General features: G+C 37.2%; 1 protein-coding gene across 1 annotated transcript in view; it reads right to left on the bottom strand.

The window, feature by feature from the left end:
* Window positions 1-24,777, bottom strand: part of LOC140243920 (unconventional myosin-Id-like) — an 87,116-nt gene that overhangs the window by 46,807 nt on the left and 15,532 nt on the right. The window contains exons 2-4 of the mRNA XM_072323591.1: window positions 15,031-15,239; window positions 10,685-10,778; window positions 9,667-9,832 (exon numbers count right to left, since the gene is read on the bottom strand). Of these exons, the coding sequence (XP_072179692.1) occupies window positions 9,667-9,832; window positions 10,685-10,778; window positions 15,031-15,239 (469 nt within the window). The remainder of the gene's footprint in view (window positions 1-9,666; window positions 9,833-10,684; window positions 10,779-15,030; window positions 15,240-24,777) is intronic.

The following is a 24,777-nucleotide window of genomic DNA, read 5'->3' as shown; positions in this document are numbered from 1 at the left end:
CTACACGTTACATCCAATACATATGGCTTGCTTCACCAATGGATTTAATTCTAAGAACATCTTCTTCTCTCCTCATGCTCTGCTCACCTATCTTGTTCTTTTTACCTCTGCCAAGGAGGTTATGTTACAGTTTTTTTATTATGATTTTTATCCGACCCTCACCTAATTGGGTTCTGTTTGTCACCTATGATTGTTCTCACCAGATCGAGACTCCTCCCCATTGCTTGGGTGTATGCTAATGACCCATTGCTTGTGACCCTGTAAGACAAAAACCATGGCAGGCGCACCAGCCAGGGCTTCAGAATTGCGCAATAATGGTCAGAGAGGTCCATTTGAGTTGATACAAAGCATGATCCAGCCACAACATTTCTGATACTATGTACAGGTTTAAGTGAGCTAATATCCAAGAACTTACAAGCTCTCTGCATGTGTATATTTAAGAAGGTATTACCCACATTAATAAATTCATTCGAACCATAATTGTCATTTTCTTTGTGTTTACTGTAAAAGTGGAAATTTTTGCAGTCTTGAAGTTCTCCCGCATTTCGCGCAACCCAAAACTAGCGTGAATATAAAAGCACACAAATATTTTTGCTTGCCATATGTTCAAGTAGTTGATGCCTTGATTCCACAGAATTAAAAACACGCAAAACTCTTCTTATCCCGTCAAGCGCGAAAAATAAGTCGTGCAACAAATATCCACTTTTACAGTATATTATAAGCAACCAAAGGTGGCTTTATAGTGAAATAATAATGTTTGAATCAATGTTTTTCCTCTAAAAGTGCTCTCGAAATGAAACTTCTGAACATGATTTTTTTTTTCAAAAGTCCTTATTAACACAGGAGGGGGATCCCTTCTCCCATACCCTCTCCCCCTCAGACTTTCACACCCTTGCCAACTGCACTTCTCATTTCAAAATCCTGGAACTGCCACTACTAGAATGCACCATTTTAAATGTCAAATAAACTAAAAATGTCACTATGGTGACTGGTATGCCTCCGTCATAATGCATGGTTCTCCCAATAGGTCTAAAGTACATCTTGACAATGTGTAATGACAGTTTCACATAATTGGCAAAATATCAAAATGATATTTTTGTCACAAATGTTTTGATTATTCACTTTCCTTGAACTAGGTTTAATTGGATGAATAACTATATTGTCTAAGTCACTAAAAGATCAGTTATTTGGGGATATGAGGATTTTTACTTGACTTTTCATTTTTTATAAGTTTATGCATTGAATAATTTCCAAGGTATGGAGAAAAAGTGTAATTTCAGTATTAAATAGTACAATTTTAACATTTTACCCTGGCCTTTGACCCTTGACCCCAAAATTCCCAAGATAATCACTGCCAGTCAGTACATGCATATATACGTACTAAGTTCCATGAAGACACCTTGATCCATTTCCGAGATATGGAGGAAAAAAGTGAAATTTTAACATACGAATTCACTTGACCTTTGACTCATTGCCGAAACTCTTTCTAGAATCTTTACCGAGTAGTACACATACACTAAGTTTCAGGAAAATACCTTCAGGCATTGCACAGATATGGGGGAAATGGTAAAATTTTGAGCATTTGAACTTGACCATTGACCTTTGATCTTAAGCATGCGCACCCAAAAGTTGACAGGCACAACTTCACCCACTCATACATATACATGCCAAGTTTCGTCAGGATATCTCAAACAGTTCCACAAAATTGATTACGGAAGGAAGGACGGACAACCCGAAAACATAATGCCTCTGGCTTCATGGCAGAGGCATAAAAAAATTGTCAAAGCTCCCTCCAGTGGAAAAGGGAGGGGAGGAGGAAAGACACTCCCCTTCCAGACCATCCCCAGCCCCCCCCCCCCCCTAGTTTGCAGGCACAAACCCTTGTTGGTCGTATAGGAGTCTGCATGCGCCAAGACTAATACACGCACCACTACACTGCAGCGGGTCTAGGGCAATAACCCCCTGGGCAATTACCCCGCACCCTTCCCCTGGCCCTAATCCTAATCCTAATCCTGAACCTAACCCTAACCCTAACCCAAACTCCTAACCCTAAACCTAACCATAACCCTAATCTTTACTCTTACCTTACCACTAACCAGTATGTGGCCGGGGGGGGGGGGGGGGGGGGGGGGTAATTGCCCTCCGGGGGTAATTGCCGGATACGCACTGCAGCCTCTCCCAGGAGAAGCTTCAACACAGGGCCTATGGGACAGTGCCAAAGTGGTGCATGTAGTAGTCTTGGCGCAGACTCCTTTACGACCAACAAGGGTTTGTGCCTGCAAACTACCCCCCCCCCCCTCACCACTGCTGCTTTGATTGATCATGTTTTGTCACTCTCTCTCTCCCTCTCTCTCTCTCTCTCTCTCTCTCTCTCTCTCTCTCAGTGTCTCACTCTGAACTCTCATTCAAGGTCGGCAGCCCTGCATTATAGCCTTGATCTATATTCCTGTGTGTTTGTTCCTATTGCTAGGGTTTGCAATGGATTATACCCATTCATCATGACATAATCAGATATTTGAGGTATGCGCTCACAACAGTAATACATGCATCATAAACAAATTGAAGTTGCAGTGTCATGCGATGATCGGTAATATCACAGGCCAAGGGTTGTGTTGCAAACTTGACTTGTGGTAAATACTTATCTGTACACAGACAGGCAAGCATACTGTAAAACACGATATATTTGCGGCATGAAATTTTCGCGAACTGCCACTGGCATTCAATCTTTATAAGTGTAGGCAAGAGCTTTCGCGTGCATTTTAATTTCGCGAACATTCCTCGTTTTACAGTACATACTGTCCAGAGCAAAATCTGGAACGTGAGATACTCTTTATGCGCCATGCTTCAGGTGCATGAAAGATCACATCACAGACCCTAAATCTTATTCAGACATGCAAGAAGAATGACATGTTTATGACTTTACTAACTAAATCATATTTGCCAGCAAGAGGTGTCAATAATAATCTGAACTATCAAGCTACCTGCAGACTGCAAAGTGAAGTGTAGCATCAGATAAGGCCTTGGACAGGATGACTTAACACACCTTTTTCAGCTTACTGCCTTCTTTTCTTCTAGCCTAATTCTCCAGATGTAATGGGCAGTAATACAGTAACAGGTAGCTTCCAATATCACAAGAACAAAAAAAAAAAAGTCAAACATGAACATTTGACTCCTTCCCCCTTTCCCTTTTCTCTCTCAGTCTCCTTCAGACATTCTGGTCTTCCTTCAACATCAACATCTCTTCCCTCTACCTTCACATTGAAATATCACATATGATGCATTGTGCTCATTTTTCACATGGCTTTATGTTTTATGTCACCTTTTGTCAGTATAGATAATTTTGTCTCCCTGTTATCGTGACATCAACCATGCAGTGAATAAATTCTGATTCAGCAAAAAAGACCAAAGGTCACTTTTAGGTGTTGAAAAAAAATCTAAATAAATTGAACTGGTAAGTCGAAAATATACAAAAAAAAAAAAAAGCATTGCCACAGGAAAAAATATGCATAATAGTCTGGAAATTCCAGAAAAAAAATGTGACAGAATGTACCTAAAATGAAACTGGTTCTGCAAGCATAACACTACATATTGCACATCATAGATGAATACAGTAGAAACACATGCCACTGCGTGTTGAAGTACAACCTCTTCATATCTGCAAAAATTGCACATAACCCACACACACACATACATACATACAATTGTATAATTTAGATTATGTAGAAAGATGTAATTTGATTCTTTGTCAAAGGTTGTTTTTTTTTTTTTTTTCTAAAGTATGTAGCAAAGTTTAATAAATGCAGGTTACTGAGTTCATGTCATTGATTTAACTTCTAATTTATAATGAGGACGGTTTGATTTTGCTTCAACACACATTTCCCATAGACGATTGCCCAAGTATACTCGGGACTCGTCTTTGACGTGTTAAAATGTGTTTGGCTGGTGGAGAACACTTGTTCACAAAAATAGTCATGTTAAGTATGCAAGAGGGGAATCCCCCATTCACTGTTTGCATTGTATGTCTGCACATAAGCTAGCATTTTGCCACAGTAGGTCAAAGCTGTGTAAGCAAAGGTGATGAGTCATAACTGGTTACAGATATTAAAAAATCTGTCAGTAAAATTTTCTGGAAGGCTGGCTACTGAAACCATAATAATATGGGCAGAGTTCCACAGCAAAGAGAATTCTTCAAAATCTCGCTTGTGAGAGGTTTATCACCAGCTGTTATCTGGATATTTTGGAATTGTCATCAGACAATTGGAGGATGTTTGCAACAATATAAAGAGTATATAAAAGAAAATTCAACATATTTTCACTGTTCCAGCATAATGAAAAAGCACTGGGCTTACCTCTTTCAGAATGCAGGGGGAATAATATCATCCTTGACAAATGTCAGCAACAAGTTGAGGGAATGTGCGCTTTTCATTTAAAAAAAAAAAAAAATTTTGTGAAATTCTCTTTATATTTTCTTTACATCATTATCCTGCAGTGACATCATTAACTGTTGTAGTCTTCTCATCCAGTGATGGCTGCATTGAAACTTTAAAAATGCATAACTTTTGAATGGATTGTCCAATATTCCTCAAATTTTACTGATGTGTTCTACTAATATTGTTGCATTCACTCAATCCACATACCATATGTTCTGACTAGTAAGATTTTTCCAACATTTACCTGGCATTACTTCTTCAAGAAATTGAAACTACTTTGGATAACTTTGAGGAAGAGTTTTTCTGATCACAAAATTTCCAGTTTTAGTAAAAGAAAAAAGAAAAGAAAAAGCATCGCTCCTCAAAATTGATAATGTACACAACATCAATCATTCCCACGAAATATACACTTCTAGCAGTTAAAAATAGCATATTGACAACCATGCACAAAGTTAATTGTACACATACATTGTACATATGATGCCAGAATCATTTTCAGGCAAGAGCATTCCTGTTTGGAAGTACAAACGGTGATTCATCATACCACATGACTCATTGCATGATAGAGATCAAGGGTCAAGAGTTCTTAGATTATGAATGGTAACCACACCTACATCTTATCTTTACAGGAAGACATTCCACTCTGAATATAACCGGACTATAGCAAGAAAAAAAGAAAGAAAGAAAGAAAGAAAAGTCACCACTGTACATGAAATCAAAAGAGGCAGAAACTGACTTACCTCGCTTGGAATTTTTAGTATTCAAATTCAAATTTACAAAAAATGATGACATTTGTTAAAATAATTTTTTAATTAATATGTAATTGCTATCAGTAGTAATGAGGTCAAAGTTTCACTACTAAAAGTGCAGAAACAACATACTCTATAAAGAATCAAAATGTTAGTACAGTGTATGTATGAGCATTTTGAGACAAAGAAAGGGGGAGAGGGGTAAATAATACAATTTTTATTAATGCAAATACCTATTCTTTGTTTTTACCTGCATCAGATTAATTTGCATTGCTCTTTGCTGTATCTTGCATCATGGTGACAGGCCTCATATGAAATTATTTTCTGTTCACTCCAACAATAAATCAGCCAAAGGATAAATATTTGCAATAGTGTACATGCGATGAAGCAAACATCACAGGATTAGATGGTTTGTCATCTTGATTTACAATGTAGCACAGTCTGCATAGGACCTTCCAAATAAAATGAAGTGCAAATGGAATCTAAGGATTAATCAGTTTCCAATCAAAGTGCCAACTATTGTTTCAGATTCCTTGTTGGTTTGACTAGAAAAAAAAAAAATGCATCTCCATAATATTCTGAACACCAATCTATTTTCATCTCAGCTGGAGCATATTGGTTTCATTCCTATCCATCTGTTCCTTAAAGGTACAGTTTGCCTTTGGGAACAGTGATTTAAAAAATTTTCAAGATATGACATTTAATGCATATGTGTTGGTCTGTTGTACCACAAAACATCCTATCATATACAATTTTCGCAAAAAAGCCTAAAATACAAGGAGATATCTGTATTTTTCTCAATAAACCGTAACTGTAGACAGCTTAGTCTGGAAACATTTTCATTGTAACTATTGTTCCCATTTTGTTTATTAAGCAATACTTAACACAGATTTTACCGATTCAAATTTTTACAGTGGTTGTTTCTGTCCCTAACTCACATTTTAGAAACATTTTAAAGCACTAATGCTGGGTTTTTGTTATATCTGCAAATGATAAATTATGCCTTTAAGCAATCTAACAAAATGTTTTATATTGGCACATACACACAGATAATTGCACCCAAACTAATAGTCTATAATTGCAAAATGCTGCTTATCAGATAATAACAGTTGGCAAAAGTTTAAGTGATATCAGACAAATATCTAGAATGTCATGACAATCTGAATGTCAGACAGTCTTTGAGTACTGTGCCCAACAGGCTCCTCATGATAGCTAAATGTGGTCAGTCACAATGTGGTAATATTTATTTGTTCTAAAAGGTCACTCACACTTTCACATCTCTTGAGGCATAGGTCTTGTCAGACTTTATTATGATTACGATCATCAATAATGATGTACAGAAGAAGTATATGACTCATTGTCTCAAAGAAACTGATTAAATGGGCATGATTCTCTCTGTGGAGAATACAAATCAGGATCTTTGTGCAGGTAACATCATGGTCAGATAACTAGGACACGATGTTATGAAGTCATGACAAGATGCCACGTTAGATGTCTAATTGATATTCAACTGTCAACCTTTCAAAGGAGAATGAAACCCAAGTATCATGTGGATTGACTGAATGCAGCAATGGAAGTAGATCACATCAATGAAAGTCTGAGGAAAATCAGATAATCCAGCCAACAGTTATGAATTTTGAAAATTTTGGTGCAGCCATCAATAGATGAGAAGTTTACAATTCATGATGTCATGTCTGGAAAACGCTATAATACATCTGCACAACAATTAACAACAGATTTGAGAAAAAAACATTTCAGATTTGTATTTTTAATACAAATTTCTTACTTCTTACGTTTAGTAGATCAAGCCTACTGACATAAAAATTCACTACAGTTCTGAATTCAGCAACAAATGCAGCAGGTTTGTCATTGCTGTCTTCTGGCCAGTGCTGGCATGCTTGCATTTGACTGCTTTGCATTTAATTGCACTGTCAACTACTTGTACTCAGACTAAATCATCTTCCATTTTTTCCAACTCCCCAATTCTTTCATCATCATTATCACTATCAGAGTTGCAAATCGAATCCCTCTCATCATCAATTTCAATATCCAGATCATGTTCAATAACGAAATCATGGGCAAAATCTGATAATCTGATGAAGAGCTGACTGAACAGTAAATGCATGGCAATGAATAGGCTTCACAGGACCAAAGGAGAGCTCTCTCTCATGCGTGTCGTTTGAATGACGTATCAATCTACCGGCTCTGCTTCAGAAGACAAATATAATGATGCAAATTTGCGAGTTTAAATTCACGATTCTGTCTGCCTGAAGATTTCTGATTCCTGGTTTTTTTTTTCAAGAAATTCATTCATAGTTGTTTTATATCTCCAATGATATATGATTTTTGTGATTTTTTTTCACATTTTTTTTTTCTGTCTCTGCCAGCTATCATCTCATCCTCTGCTGGGTATGTTCTCCATGGAGTATGCACTACATGACCATGCAATTAAAGAATAGCTGTCTGGTTCTCTAACAATTTTGTCTACATAACTGGAAATTGTATCAGCACAGCGTATTGTGTATTGGACATATTTCAACCACCGACTGTGCAACCAACTGTGATTTTCCAGAACTGTCAGGCGATTACAATACCATCTATCCATATACAATATGCTCATTCTATTTATATTCTGGTTAATTTTATGGGAAGGGGGCAATGCAAAATCCTTGCCTGATTGAGTAATAGCTGAGACATTGAACCATAATGCCTTTTGTCACTATCAATAATTGATACCATCCTGATATGGCTTGTTCTAGATACATAGAATTATGTTAGACTCACATGCTTATTTACACCTGTGCTTTCCTCTTGAATGTTCTTGGGAAGAAGAGGTTTATCACACCAACATACTGACATCACCCTTCCCTTTCTTGACCATACCTCTATCATACTCTACGTCTCTATCAGTCATAAATTGAGCAATGTTCATTTTCATAGCAGTCAGTTCAGTTTAATTACATTTATTTCCAGCAAATGTACATATCAAATACAGATAACAAAGTGATCAATTTGACTATGCTGAGGGCAAATCTCTAACAAGTAAAGAACTTGTAATGAGCATACCCAAATAAAAATACAATTAACCAAGGTAGAGACAAAGACAGGGACATACATACAGACAATGACATTGATTTCAACAATAACAATAGGGACATAACAGATGTGCATTAGAGGGAGGTTGTCGAGGTTATAGAGAATGGAAAATGGAGGAGAGTCACCAGGTATAAAAACCATTCATAAGCTAGAGTGACTGCATGAAAAAAAAATGAAATAGTCTCATTCTGAACACCATACATGCCGTCATAAAGAAGTTTTAAGCCATAGAACAATATTATGAAAGGATAGATAGAAAGGAAGATAAAGATGAACAGGTATGGTATTGATGAATGACAGTGAGTATACAATGAAAACAGATTGGAAAATTGAGTCAGCACAAAGCCAATAACACATTGATAAATAAATAATACCCTGTTTACTCTGCAAGGGGGGGGGGGGGGGGGGGTTCAGAACCTCCTCAAGGAGGTTCGAAATAAACCAGCTCAAAAAAAGGGTTTTTGTCTGTTTATACACGTACGTCCTGCTTGGGCTGGTAGTTGTGTATTGGTGGTAGCTGGTCAAAATGGCTGGTTTGTTTACATTACCTGGCGATGACCTTCATTGGTAACCTCCAGGTTAGCAAAAAAGTGGCTTTAGCTATATTTGATATTGCTGGTTGCCATGACAACCATAAACTGATAACCATGTCAGTCAGATGTTGCATCTTTTTTCTGTTCCATTTCATTTAACAGTATGACAGTGTAAAGAAATGGGTGTATCTTGGCTGAAATTTGCCAAAGAAGCAAAATGTGAAGTAATTATGGTCCTCGAAAGTTTTTCTTATTATTTCCGGGGGGGGGGGGGGGGGGGGGGGGGTCCCCACTTGTAGTTAAGCACCGTGTGGACACAAAAATCAATGCACTCAAAGGGGATTGGAAATTAACCTCGAGGTTTCGTAACCTCGAGGTTAAGCTCAGTAATATTATTCATCAAAGAATTTTCACTTCTCAAAGTGGTTTAACATGTGTTTGTGACTGTGCTCTCTAAATTATTGAATTGCTTTCTTTTGAAGAGCCATTATATGTTTCATTTTTTAAGCAGATGTGTTTGCCAATACCAAGTTACAGTATGATTGAAATGGAAGAATGAGAATGCAATATATTATTCGTAGGACATTACTCGGCAATATACGTGTATGTGAGAGTTTGCTTAAAACACCGGTATTCTTGAAAATTCTCCTGCTGACCTTGATTGTGTGGTATTTCCATGACAGTCTTGAATCGAGATGTATAATTCCAAGAAATTTTGTTGCATAATCATGTGGATTATTAAAACTTTTAGGATGATTAAAACCATTAAAAGTAAGACTGAATGTCATTACATCAGCAGATCAAAGACTATTATCATAGCCAATTATCATAGGCGATTATCCATGCATTATTACAAACCTTTTCCAGGAGGTAATTGTTGATGTGTCCACCAATGGGGTCACCCTTGAAGTCAAAGTTGATGTCCATGTACTTGCCAAAACGACTGGAATTGTCATTACGGTTAGTCTTGGCATTGCCAAAGGCTTCCAAGAGAGCATTAGACTGGATCAAAATATTCTTCACTCTGTAACACACACATAATAGTGATTTGAAGAAATACATTAAACAAACATGTTGCTTCACACTGTATACTGACAGTGTGAAGAACAAGCATACATCCACACATTCTTGCATATCGTCGCTGGGGTGACAAGACCTCGTATCTCAAAAATGTCTAAAAAAATTTTTTTTAGCTTAATGGTCAAATAATGGGTCAAGTGATGTCTTGGCCAAATCCTAACTGTCTTACTCCAAAATGAAGCCACCATGACATGTCAAAGAGAAGGCTTTCCCATTCACTATAGTGCTTTGGCCGCCATGGTTTTTCGCTCTCCTGAACATTTGACAATTTTGAGATACAAGGTTTTGTCACCCCAGTGACGATATATTTATTCAGGAAAAAGAAACAGATTATAGTCATAATCATAAACACAGGTCATTCACAAAACATTGCATTGTCAAGCATAGCTCCCATTTTCTCCATCAGATCTGGGGGGCGTTTCATCAACGAGTTCGTCGGAGGATTTCACCGACGAATTTGCTATCAGCCAATCAGACGCAAGGATTTACACTGACAACTGTTAAAAGCTAAATGAAATCCTTGGTCTGATTGGCTGATAGCAAATTTGTCGGTGAAATCCCGACGAACTCGTTGATGAAACGCCCCCCTGATGGTCACTTCATAGTCTATCATTATCATTTCATGGGGTTCAGTACATTATCACCTATTCAAGCACTCATGCTTGATGATGGACCATGTGCTGAGAGAATCACTGCAAAATGAATGGGAATCAAACCATAACTGCTAGAAAGAAGGCTATTGCTATATAACATACAAGTTTGAGACTTGAACACAATGATATAAAAGAAAAATTACCTTTCGACCTCTGCCTGTTGGCTGACATTTGTGACTGCAGCAATGTACCTCATGATGATTTTAGACGCTTCTGTTTTCCCTGACCCACTTTCTCCTGCAAGAAGAAGATTGGCTTATTTACACTTCAACCTTAAAATTTCCTATAGTCTGTACAAGCCGAGCTGTGATCTTATCTCAATACAGATGATCCATACTGCACAAGAGTTGCAATCATAAGTTGCATGCAACAAATGGGAAAATAAGATCATATATTAAGGTATAAATACACTGTGACAAATTATCCATGGGTACCAGGTATTCAGAGAATCTCATTTCCTTGCAGTTTATTCAATAAAGAAAGGCCGGTTAACACAGAAGACTGGAAAATTCATGATTAAACTCATAATTAACCATTTGCAGATGAAACAAAAACCAAGCATTAATGCTTTAAAATACCCGTAGTTCTAAAATGTGAGTTAGGTAAAATATGAACAATAGTTATAATAAGAATGGTTCCAGACTAAACCGTCTACAGTTATGGTTTATTGAGAAAAATACTGATATCTCTTTAGATTTTAGTCTTTATTGCGAAAATTTTATATGGTAGGATGTTTTGTGATACAACAGACCTACACATATGCATCAAATGTGATATCTTGAATATTTTTAAAATCACTGCTCCCAAAGGTAAACTGGACCTTTAAGCTCCTACATTGCTTGTACACATATAGAATCAACTACTCTAGTAAAGGATATTAAAATAAAATCCAAAAGTTACATAACACATGGAAGTAAAAGATAAAGTAAAGCAAATGATATGTATACAAAGACATACACAGAAATATTGATACAACAAAAAGAATACCAAAATGCACTGCTTGTACAGTATGTCTATCACTGTCTGAAGGGTCCAAACAAATTCTAGACATTGTTGAAGACTACAATTCTGTTCAGAAACTTTACTGCCTCAACACTGAGGAAGCAAGATATTAATCAAAACTCATATGTAGTCAACAAGAGACAATTTCAAGGTAGGCACTTTGTGAACAATTAAATTCATTCAAAGACCATCTGTGGTTTCCATGCATTATGTAGTATTAGTGGCAAATACTAATCCCCTAGTTTGGGATTATTGTAAAGGGCTATGAAAATGTTGAAGACTAGTCCCGAGTATTAACTTGGACAGGTGTCTGTGGGAAACGTGTGCTAAAGCCAAAATCAGTCTGTCTTCAACAGGTTAATTGTATGCTGTTTAAAGGATCTTTAGCTACAATGTCAGTGATATACCATCATTCGTAGCACATTGATTCTTGGCACTAGAATTGCTAAAACAACAAATTAATGCTTTTGTTACATTCTCACTTGAAGGATGGAAGGTTTTGTACAAATGGCTCTCACCTTTTTTTCATAGATCCCCTTCCAATCTATGCTCTGTTGATCATCCTCTATCCCTGTTCTCTCTCTCTAACACACACACACACACACACACACACACACACACACACACACACACACACACAAGCACACACACTCATATATTATATAGCATCTATCTGTTTCAGGATGCAATTAGCTGATTTCTTTCTGAGTACACTGTGACTCACATGATTGCTTTCCTACAAAGCATGACAAGAATTGAATTACTGTTCATCTAATATGCTCATTAACTAATTAATCTGGAAAAGAACATCAAGAGTCAATATAGGTAATTACAGTCTGGCTTCTGTGAAATATGGCTGCAGCCACAGTTTGATAAAATCTTTAACAGAGAAGATCAGATTTCATACACCCATCCAAAAGTACATTTTACAAACATGGTGTTAGTGGTGTAGATAGAGTATCATGTGAAAGGCTCAACTTACATGTATTGCTGATCTCTTGAGGATATGTATCCTTGTATAATTAGGGTTCATGTCCTTTGCCAGTTCTTACAGAAAGGGGTTGGACAGTTTTCAGCAAATTATCATTTCAAAGTTTTGTTGTTGTTTGTTTGTTTGTTTGTTTGTTTGGTTGGTTTTTGTTTGTTTGGTTTTCTTTTTTTTGGGGGGGGGGGGCTATCACTTTTTTTCCTAATCACAAAAGATCATCACAATCATATATCATCACTTTTAGACTAAGATAGGCTAACAGTTTTTTGTTTGAATCTGCTATGAATAGGATCTCTTCCAGAATGCATTGCTTGTCAATTTCCTTGATCCAGCAGCCTCACTTTGCTGTGATTCCTCATGAATACTAGTATTACATACATGTATGTCACATAGGACTTTTCCTTTAATATGGTTAATGAAAGTTCTCCCTGCAAATGAGATCTTTTCTCTAGTCAAATGGCTGACTCTTTCCAAAATACACCAGATGGTTGACAGACACCCACTAGTTTTCCTTCTGTAGCAAATGGGCCACAAAATGAATAGCTACTCACACAAAGATCTCACAATGTAACACCTTCATTACAGTGCTTGCAAAGACATGGTAATGACTACAAAAGGCGGAGTACAGGAGGTAAGTAATGAATGGTACAACATTAATAGATTTCAAATTTGAAAAGGCCAGGCCTGTCTTGACCTACATTGTACAATAATTGGGAACCGTTTAGTGGGAACCCTGCATGTGTAAGAGCTACAAAACTTGACGCAACAAAATTTTCAGTGTTATTTCCATTACTTAATTGGAACCACAAACCACTTTATCATGACAAAATATGGCTGAAACACTTTACTGTCCTTCATAAATGTCTAAAAATGAGGAGCATACCATCAGAAACAATAACAGGAATTTCAATTCCTCACCAGAAGGTTGATATTCTTACCAATCACTGACAGATTCTGACATGCTGATTGCAGTCTAAACATTTGTGACCCACTACAACAAAAAGGTCCTAAAGTCGCGCACGGTCGAAGCCGTGAAAATCGAGTTTGAAGTCAGAGCATTAAAATTGGTCGAAACTTACGATTTTCTGATTTTGATATATTATTGGAGTCTAACATGTCTTCTATTATCTGTCGAAATTTTGAAGCAAAATGATCAAAGGAAAGACCAAAAAATAGCGTTTTTCTGAGCCATGTTTTTTTGGCGTTTCAACGAAGCAGAAACTGGTTCGAAAATTTGGATTGAGCGCTAGGTTCCGCCCCTAACAACGACCAGAGTGATCTCATTGGTCAGTTTGCTGCTTGCTGCTAACCGAAGCGTGAAGCTCGCACACTGCCCAGTCGACTGGTGCGTGCGGGCGGGGTGCGCTACGCTCAGCCGCTTCTCACATCCTGGTCACTGATTGGTTGGGGAGGAGACCGCCGACGCTGATGTGCTTGAATGAACTCTTCGGGGGTTGCTAGGGCTTACCTTCTATTGTCCAGAGGTGAAAACTGACTTGCGTGTCCGCTGATCGCGATTGCGTCGAAAGGAAGACTTTTAGGGCGCTTTTCTCGAAACAGTGATTTTCCAGACGTCTCGACATGCTCTCTTTTAAACATCGATATCTCCGCAGCCGATTATTTTTATAAAATGTGTTACATATCAATCTAAAGCAGAAAGATTAGGGGATTATATCGTGCAATTTTCAAATAATCGACCTCGCCCGACTTTAGGATCATTTTGTTGTAGCAGGTCACATTTGGTCACTCACTGCATGAAGTGTCACATTGAAGGACAAGTTCACCTTCATAGACATGTGGATTGAGTGAATGCAGCAATATTCGTAGAACACATCAGTGAGAGTTTGAGGAAAATTGGACAATCCGATTAAAAGTTATGAATTTTTAAAGTTTCTGCTTAGTCACTGCTGAATGACAAGACTACTTCAGCTTGTGATGTCACATGTGTACAACTATATATAAAGAAAGTATAAGGAAAATTCAAGATATTTTCACTTTTCTCGCATAATAAAAGAACACTTGACTTCCCTCTTTCAGAAGGCAAGGGGAATAATATTATCAAAAAGTAACATTTTGTGAAATTCTCTTTATATTTTCCTTATAACGTTGTACACATGTGACATCATACACTCTAGTAGTCTTCTCATCCAGCAGTGACTGTGCAGATACTTTAAAAATTCATAATTTTTGAACGGATTGTCTGATTTCCCCCAAACTTTCACTGATGTATTCTACAAATATTACTGCATTCACTCAATCCACATGTACATGAAGGTGGACTTGTCCTTTAATCTTCAGATTGGTCCCATAATTCGAGTCACAGTAAATATCAATCATTTTCATGAAAAAAAATGAACTTATCAGTTTTTGCAAACACACTCTTCATATATATATATATATATATATATATATATATACATATATAGCTTTGTTTTGTTTTGTTTTTGTTTTGAGATTCCATTCTTTTGTTCTGACTGCTCCCTATAGTGCATAACATACCTGAAATCACAATGCATGTGTCTCTTGCCCTTCTCTTCATGGATTTGTATGCTGCATCAGCAATGGCGAAAATGTGTGGGGGGCGCTCATAGATTTCCCGTCCTCTGTAGTCATCCACATAACTCTTGCCATAGATGTCTACTGTCCGATAAGGGTTAATAGATACCACTACTTCCCCGATGTATGTGTATATCCTGCCCTTCTGGAATCTGCCCATGTATGTGACAAAAGTAAAACAAAAAAATAGTCATGTAAAACAGTCATTAGTCTCCAGATTACAGATACCACATATCTTGATTTCAAATGATGAAGCCAAATGATAGTTTATACTAAAACATGGGGGGGGGGGGGTGGCATCCGGGAAGATCCGGGATAGTTTCTACCTCGATGGAGTGTCGACGAGTGTTGATATGACTGTACACACGGCATCAACACGGCAAGAACAAGGATAAGGCCGGAAGAGCGCAGCGGCTACACGGACAAATATGGTATCTACACGGATCAACATGGCAGCTACATGGCAGCCACACGGACCATCCTGAATTGCTCTGCCAACACAGCAATCCCCGGATGACGCCGGATGTTTTTGACCTCCAAAAGTTGCCGTATTGTCCTCCTGGACGTCCGCGGATCTACACGGACATACACGGATGTTCAACGATGTCCAAAGCGTCAACACAGATCTCTCCCTGGATCACCCCGGGTCAGATCCGGGGTGATCCGGGATGTCTATGTGACTGGGGCATTATGTCTCTTTTATTGTATATATACTCTAAACAATTTCAAGTATAAAACCAAATACAACTAATCAAAATTAATACACCACTGAAACAAAACACACACAATGTAGACTGTATCAAAAAGACCTATGCCCCGCCAGCATTGGTACCACAGTGCAGGGATATGTCTGTTCCCTCGACATGGGGATCATTAACCCGTTTAGGACGGTTTGATTTTGCTACAACACGCATTTCCCATAGACACCTGCCCGAGTATACTTGGGACTCATCCTCAACGGGTTAACAGTGCCCCATGTCAACAGCATTGAAGTCGTGATCTTTCCTGGAAACAGACATCTCCTAATCCTACTTATTATACAGAAAGGGAAATAAGTGCCTAGCTGGTAGGAGGACCACAAGAGATAGGATAGAAAAGATAGGATAGAAGAGAGAGGCATAGAACAGAGAGGTGCAGACAATGTATATCCAGTATAATGATGAAATATTACTCATATCAGACATCTGAGCTGTGATTCTATGAAATTGTATTCCCTTTGTTTTAAGTGCCAGCAGGTAGAATGGGGAAAATGTCTTATATCATCCTCATTCACTCAAAATCTCCAGAGAAGGGGACAGACGAATGAATCTTGGCAGCTGGTTTCATAGACTTGGACCACATGCCTGGAAACATTGTCACATGTTGTAGTGGTGTGTGTACAAGGAACATGAAGCAGGGTTTTGTCTACGCAATTATCAGGAGTATGGCAGCAACAGAGATTTTTGTACACAAAATTTCTAGTACAGTGTACATGGTATCATTGTATAGTTAAGATTAAAGAACAAGGTATGCCAAGAGGCAAGTTAAGATTTGTGAAAATACAATCATCATGCTATGACCTTTCAATAAATTTGATCCCTTTAAATGAAACCTGGTAAATAAAATGATGATCATGTAAGACAGTTAAAAACACTAATAAGTGACAGATTAAAGTTAAATTCTTTCTATTACCATTCCCTCCTTGGTGTTGTTGTTTGTCAATAATGAAAGGCTGCATTTTAAGCCTCAACTGATTGTCTGTTTATTTGACAAGTTTCTTCCTTGGTTATTCTTTATCCTTTATTATAATTACTATACAACTATTACATTATTTTCATCATCATCATTCTTTATTACAGTAATATTTATCAGGTATTTACTGTGGTAGTAAAATTCAAGTAAATTTCAAGGCAGAAGTGGAAACTATCATCTCATTAATTGGGAGAGCATTGTAATAATGACCACATAAGAGGGGTGCTAGTGAGATTTAATGCAATAGGAATGTACTGAGTACAAAAATATTGAATACTATACACTGCAAAATGCTAAAATATGCAACACATTCTGAAACAACACTGTACAGCAATCCATCTGCATATTCATTACTGTTCATGAATGGCATGTCTATTACTCAGAATAAAAAAAAGCTGAATTGGCCCTTTTTATTAGTAATTAAGAAAACATAAAAATGCTGCCCGAGGTTTCACCTTGTAGACAGAGTAGCATGCAGGCAAGCAGATAATTTGATCAGATATGCCAAGCTCAATATTGGAAAGGCAATTGGCATATCTGTTACCAGGTTACAAGCTTATTAAATTGAGCGCAATAATGCCTGAAAGCTATTATGGGCAGTATTTGTTCATTGCTCGGTGGATTTTTATGCTCCACCTCTTTGGCTCTGTGCCTGTCATGATCAAGGTTCTATGTATATACATGGACTTACACCAATTAGGGTTTGTATGATGTCATGTAGTTCGTATGCGATTCTACATACAAGTCAAGTAAATACAAGGTTTTGAATTATGTGAATTACATAAATTATCAGGAAGTGTATATTTTGGATTTATTGTAGGTTAAGCAGCTATTTATGCCACATAAAGTCCTCAAATATCAAGCTTTGTTTTTGATCCAAAGTGTGATATCATAAACTCATGAATAGGTCATTGGCTGCACATTTTTTTATATCAATGTGAATTCAGAAGCTAAATCTCTGAACTTAGATTTAATATCACCACATCAGATACTGAACAAAGCAAAGTGTATGCTGTCAAAGATCTATGTTGTTTCTCTAAAATGTATCCTGAACTTATTTGTGCATATTTGATGGTGATTATGTCCAGATTCAGTCAAACTACACATAGTGAACAGTCTAGTGGGACATGAATGCATTCAAAACAGCCACATTATATATAGTAACAGTGACTATGTAATAACATGCCAAGAACCAGAGAAGACATTCAATTCATTTATTTTTATACTTCTCATTTATGAACATTACAACAGAAATAATGATACAAGTTCTTTTACCTTGTAAACAATGTGCAGAAAACAAACAATATACATGGTAATAACACAGTAATTACATGTAATGATATCTGGTCAAAATCGAAATGGGGTTGATCAAAGAGAAGTATGACGGGACCTACATGAGAGCTAGCTTGTTTGGCTGTAAGCCCCGAGTAAACATTGTTTGTGAAAAAGAAACGGAGAACGGATTCTAGAAGATAAGACCAGGTGGTGGCAAATAAGAAAAGCGGGGTATGCCTATGTGATAAAAAAAGAAGAAGAAGAAAAAACAAATAAACAAACGATACTAAAATGTGAACCATTACTGTGACCGAGCTATCATTGGTTTCCGGAGTAGAACATGATTTGCATATAAAGCCTATTTTGGTACACATATACACTATAAACTGTTGTTGCATTAACTATCGCAAGGATATGATCAGTAAGACACAAAAAGTAACATGTACAGCTATTAAGCCATTTGGTGCCTGCCGTCAAGCTCTGGAGAGAAAGTGAGAGAGAGGTAGAGGGAAGGAGGAAGAGAGGGAAACGAAGTAGAATGTGGATTTGCTAATAATGAATTCAGAGAGCCTGATGGCAAGACCCAAAATGGAATCTGCAGCGTGTAGACAAGAATGTTTGATCGGACAATAACATACCGCAATATTACATAAGACATTACAATTATTCAGTGTCTGCAAGATATGCACTAAATAAAGACTCTTTTAATTTGCATTTAAAGGAATGTAAAGACGAGCGGCTTGTTATTTCGGGGAAGAGGTAATTCCAGTATCCAGGGCCCGAATACATTATTGTTTTTTTAGCGAAAATTGTTCAAGTACGTGAAAGGTGAAATGCGTCACTTTGGCGGGTAGGATAATTATGAATCAAATAGTTTTCCTAAACATGCCAGTAAAAACATCCGGTAACTCCTTGGCAGAAAATTTATACATAAATGCCGACGCTGTTACTGAACAGATCTGATATTTTCAGTATTTCATTTTTTTTTAATAAATCATTCGTGTGGGACAAATATCCAACATGGTTGATATTTCTGATGGCGCGTTTTTGAATACGGAACAGTATATCAAGAACTTCAAGATTTCTAGTTGCATTCCCCCACACAAGAATACCATAATTGAGGTATGGAGTAATCAAAGTAGAATAAAGATTAAGCAGAATTTGACTTGGAAAAACACTCTTAAGTTTATTAAGAACACCCACGTTTTTAAAAAGAATATTACTTAAATAACTAATGTGGGATTTCCAAGATCATTATCAATAACAAGAGACCCACGGGTCTAGCGCTCACCTGAGTATTGCAAGTTCACTTCTCACGCAGTCACTAATCTAAATCATTCACAGCTCTACTAAAATTTGACCAGGCATTCTCAAGTAGAAGATGAAAATGTACAATAAGGGCCCAAATTTTTTAAGATTCCTTAATTTGGGGGGATTGGGCCCCCCTGGGGCCCTCTGGGTGTGGCATGGTGCCCATTTTGATAAATTGAGATCCTGACCCCCTAGGGATGCTACCTGCCAAGTTTGACAAAAATCCATCATGAGGTTTTCAGGAAGATGATGAAAATGTACAATTCAGGCCCCCATTTGGACCTTCCCACCTCCCCCCCCCCCCCCCCCCCCGCCCCCAAGAGGGGCACCCCTGGATCTGCTATGAACAAACTTGAAACTACAGTCATTAATGTACTCACTCATAATATTTTCTTAGCTCTGTAACTTCTGATTCTAGAGAAGATATTTAAAGATTCCTTTATTTTGGGGGGTTTGAGCCCCCTGAGGGCCCCCTGGGTGGGGCATGGTGCCCATTTTAACAAATTGCGATCCTATTCCCCTAGGGAAGCTACCTGCCAAGTTTGGTGAAAATGGGTCAAGGGGTTCTCAAGAAGAAGATGAAAATGTACAATTTAGGCCCTATTAGGACCCCTCCCCACCCCACTCCCCTGGGTCCCAAGGGGGGCACCCCTGATTCTGCCATGAACAAACTTGAAACTACAGTCATCAATGTACTAACTCATAGTATTAACTTAGCTCTATCACTTCTGGTTCTAGAGAAGAAGATTTTTACAGATTCCTTAATTTGGGGGGTTTGGGCCCCCTGGGGGCCCCCTGGGTGGGGCATGGTGCCCATTTTAACAAATTGAGTTCCTAACGCCCTAGGGATGCTACCTGCCAAGTTTGATTAAAATCGGTCTTGGGGTTTTCAAGAAGAAGATGAAAATGTAAAAAGTTTACGCACGACGGACGACGGACGACGCATGACGCACGACGGACGCCGGACGAAGGGCGATCGCAATAGCTCACTTGAGCCTTTGGCTCAGGTGAGCTAAAAAGCCCTAAAAATTTGATATTACTAACTTGATTTAATTCAATTTCATCAAACTTAATATGAAAAGGAAGGGTTTTAACACTGTTGCTAAAACGCATACGATGAGTTTTATCAATATTAAATGACAATTTATAAGCATAAATCCAAGATTGCACAGATTTGAGTTCTTTATTCATTGTGTTAACAAGAGTATAAGGATCTCTGTGTGTAAAAAACAGATTGGTGTCATCAGCAAAACATATAAAGGAAAGAGTTGGCGAGGAACTAGGAAGATCGTTAAAGGGAAGGTAAACCCAAAGAGCAATGTGGATTGAGTGAAAGCAGCAACATTAGTAGAACACATCAGTGAAAGTTTGAGAAAAATCGGACAATCGATGCAAAAGTTATGAATTTTTAAAGTTTTGATGTTGGAACCGCTGGATGAGGAGACTACTAGAGGATATGACGTATAAGTGGACAACAATACAAAGAAAATATAAAGGATATTCGACAAAAATTCACTTTTCTAGAATTATGAAAGAGCAGAGGACCAACCGCTTTCAGAAAGCAGGGGGAATAATTGCTACCCTTAACATATGTCAATATCAAGTTGATGGAATTTGTAATTTTCATGAAAAATGGATTTCTGTAGTATTTTCTTTATATTTTCTTGATATTGTAGTCCACTCATACGTCATAACCTCTAGTAGTCTCCTCATCCAGCGGTTCCAACACCAAAACTTTAAAAATTCATAACTTTTGCATCTATTGTCCGATTTTCTTCAAACTTTCACTGATGTGTTCTACTAATGTTGCTGCTTTCACTCAATCCACATTGTTCTTGGGGTTTATCTTCCCTTTAATGTACAAAATGAACAATAGTGGGCCTAATAAGGAGCCCTGTGGAATACCACATGAAATTAACTTTAACTGAGAATCACGGCCATTTATACTCACAAATTGTTTTCTGTTTGATAAATAATCTCGAAACCAGTCCAAAGCCTTCCCACGTATACCATAATAGGCCCGTGCACACACAACAAAAATCGAAATTACAATCGCGATCCAAATTTCGATTTTTTTTTTTTTCGACCGCTCATACACAAGGAAAAAATCGCACTTCGCAGCAAGGAAAGAACGATCAGTGGCCAAATTGCGCATGCGCGAAACTTGCATGACCGAAGACTGACCCCGCGGTCCCAATAATGTTGACGTTCAAGTTCAAGTTCAAGTTCGAATTTATTCGTTTTTCCACAATAAAATCATACAGACATAAATCTCACTTTCTTGAGTGACAGAAACAATGTATGTAAATTTGTACAAAGAAACCAACAATAATGAGAAAAACTAATAGTATCAATACATTGCAATTGTTGCAGAAGTAACGAAAATGAAAGAATTGTCAATATGCACTGTGTGTAAAAAACGGAGGGACCCACTAAAAAGACAATGCTTGTAGAGTGTGGGCCCCTCTTGTATTAAAAACTCGATGCAAAATTTGACTAAATATAGCAACAAAGCAGCACGAAAAGTTTGGCATAAAAAGTTTAGCAGCCCACTAAGAGACAGACGGACAAACAGTTACACACAAGACAAACGAAATAATGAGCATGAGACAAGACTGGGACAGCAAGAAGACTACTTATAGGGAAGAAAACTGACTTGACGACACGACAGGAAACAAGACTACAGCGCGACGAAGAGGTAACAAAATAGACAGGAGTAAGCAACAGTAAGCAACAGAGACAACGATCCTCGGAGGTTAGAGGAAGAAAGAGAAGAAGAAGAAAAGAGGAATATACAACAAACCCTTCAACTGCGAGGTATAACTTAAAGAAGATCTTATCATAATCAAAGCTAAGGCAAAAGTAACAATAATGAAAAAAAAAAACGGCAATAAAGATTTTGCGAACGGGAAACAAAATAAGCCTATGAACTAATCTCATTCAGGGGGTCGTCATTATAGGATTGCAAAAGAAAAAACTTCAATCTCCTTTTAAAGGAGTATATGTGACCCTGCACCTCAAAACAAACAAAAAGTCGCCAGACATGAATTTTTAGTTAAGACCATATTCTGAAAGAGCAGACTTTAAGCTTTAAAATGATGTATAACTTAAATCAAATAGACTCTCCTAACCTATCTAAATATTGGAAAGAAAGCACAAACTCAGGAAAAGTGTAAACTGAGAAAGAGGCTCTGAAGTACAGTGTCTATTCAAGCGCTTAATCTTTACCAAACCGTGCTGGCTGTGCAATGAATGGGACAAAAAACGGGAAGTAAACCACCAGAGTAACAACAATGAAGGGATTATCAGATTAAACTGAAATTAAGCATGCCTCATTAACACATTTTGTCCATAATTGATGCCAACTTTCAAATCAGTAGCCTTATCCTTTCAACAGTTATTAGAGTTGAAAGTGAAGAGTGTGGACAAGGTTTTTCAGAAATGAAAAAAAGGATTCTAAAGACACACCTAATCACACTATTCTACCAAAAATGTTCGAGATAAACTGCTAAAAAAAACACACTTTCCTGCCCGTTTAATGATACCAAATTTTAGCATAATGTAAAAGAAGACCCGCTCTTTCAGAAAATATGAAAACGTCAAGTTCGGCTAGGTTGACCCATTTCACTTATTTTCAGTCCTCACGCAAAATCAGTGTGTGCGACTTTATGTTCGTTTTGAGGTGCACGGTCACATATAGAGGGAGCAGATTTTATATCGTGGTTCAGGGAATTCCAATAATTAGGTCCAGTGTAAATAAGTGTATTCTTTGCTAGAGTCGTTCGAAGAAGTGGTAAATGAAACTCGTTAGAGCGTCGGATGGGGTAATTATGGAATGATTGATTTTTTTTGGAACATAGAACCAAAGATAGGTGGCAGTAAACTGTTATCATACATATACATAAATTGGCCTAAGTTGTATAAAAATAATTCGTTAATTTTTAGTAGCTTATTACAGTTAAACAATACATTTGTATGTGAACGAGTGGGAGAATTGGAAATGATACGGAGGGCTTTCTTTTGCAATAATAACACTCTATTCAGCAGCGTCTGATGTGTATTGCCCCAAGCTAAGATTCCATAATGAAGGTAAGGGAGTATCAAAGAGGAGTATAACACAAGTAATGTCTTTTCAGGAATATAAAATTTTAGTCTGTTCATAACACCTATATTTCGAGAGATGATTTTGCAAATATGATCAATATGTATTTTCCAAGAAAGTTTATTATCTACAAAAATACCAAGAAATTTGAAATATGACACACTTTCTAAATTACAATCATCCAGAACTATTTCTGAATTCAAAGAATCAACAGTGTTGCTGAAAAGCATATATTTTGTTTTTTGAACATTCAATGACAACTTGTTAGCTCTGACCCAGTTGGTCACTTTTTTCAATTCTGTATTAGCTTGTTGAACAAGAACATCGATATCGTTATGGGCAAGAAAAACACTGGTGTCATCAGCATAGTGTATAAAGGAAAGTACCTCTGAAACAGAGGAAAAATCATTGATATATATTATGAATAGCAGTGGCCCTAAAAGACTTCCCTGTGGAACACCACACTTTACATCTCTTATAACTGAATTATTATCTTTAATTGAAACAAACTGTTTTCTGTCAGCTAAATAAGTCTTGAACCACTCCAAGGCCTTCCCACATATTCCGTAGTGCGATAACTTGTGGAGTAAAATGTTGTGATTAATTGTATCGAAGGCCTTGGAGAAGTCCAAGAATATACTAACTAAATGAGAATGATTGTCAGTTGCATTAACAACTTTATCAATAAAATGAAGAACTGCATGGATGGTACTATGTTTTTCTCGGAAACCAAACTGGGAATTTGTGAATATTTTGTGCACATTTAAAAATTTGGTAATTCTTGTGTATATTATTTTTTTTAAAACTTTCGATAATGAAGATAATAAAGAGATTGGATGATAATTACTGACATCCAGATTATTACCTTTTTTTAAATATTGGAATTACTTTAGCCAATTTCAGTTTATCAGGAAACATACCATTAGAAATTGACAGATTAAAAATGTGAGCCAAGGGATCTGCGACTGATGATATAACACCCTTAAGAATACAATTATCTATATCATCATAACCGGAGCTACGTTTGTTTTTTAAAGAGGATACAATATCGATAATCTCATATCTATTTGTTGGAGTTAAAAAAATAGAGTTGGGGTTACACTGACCTAAGAATTCAGTAAAATTCTGTTCTGTAGCCGGAATACCATGAGCAAGCGTTTCACCTATTTTTGAAAAATAAGAATTAAAAACATTTGCAATATCAACAGGGTCATCAATTATTTCATCATCCCACTTTATTTCATCTATTTCTGCTTTTTTGTTCGGAATAT

The sequence above is a fragment of the Diadema setosum genome, chromosome 20 (assembly GCF_964275005.1).
Source record: "Diadema setosum chromosome 20, eeDiaSeto1, whole genome shotgun sequence".
Taxonomy (NCBI): Eukaryota; Metazoa; Echinodermata; class Echinoidea; order Diadematoida; family Diadematidae; genus Diadema; species Diadema setosum.
Note: the sequence above shows the minus strand (reverse complement) of the source record. Positions and strands in the feature narration are given on the sequence as shown.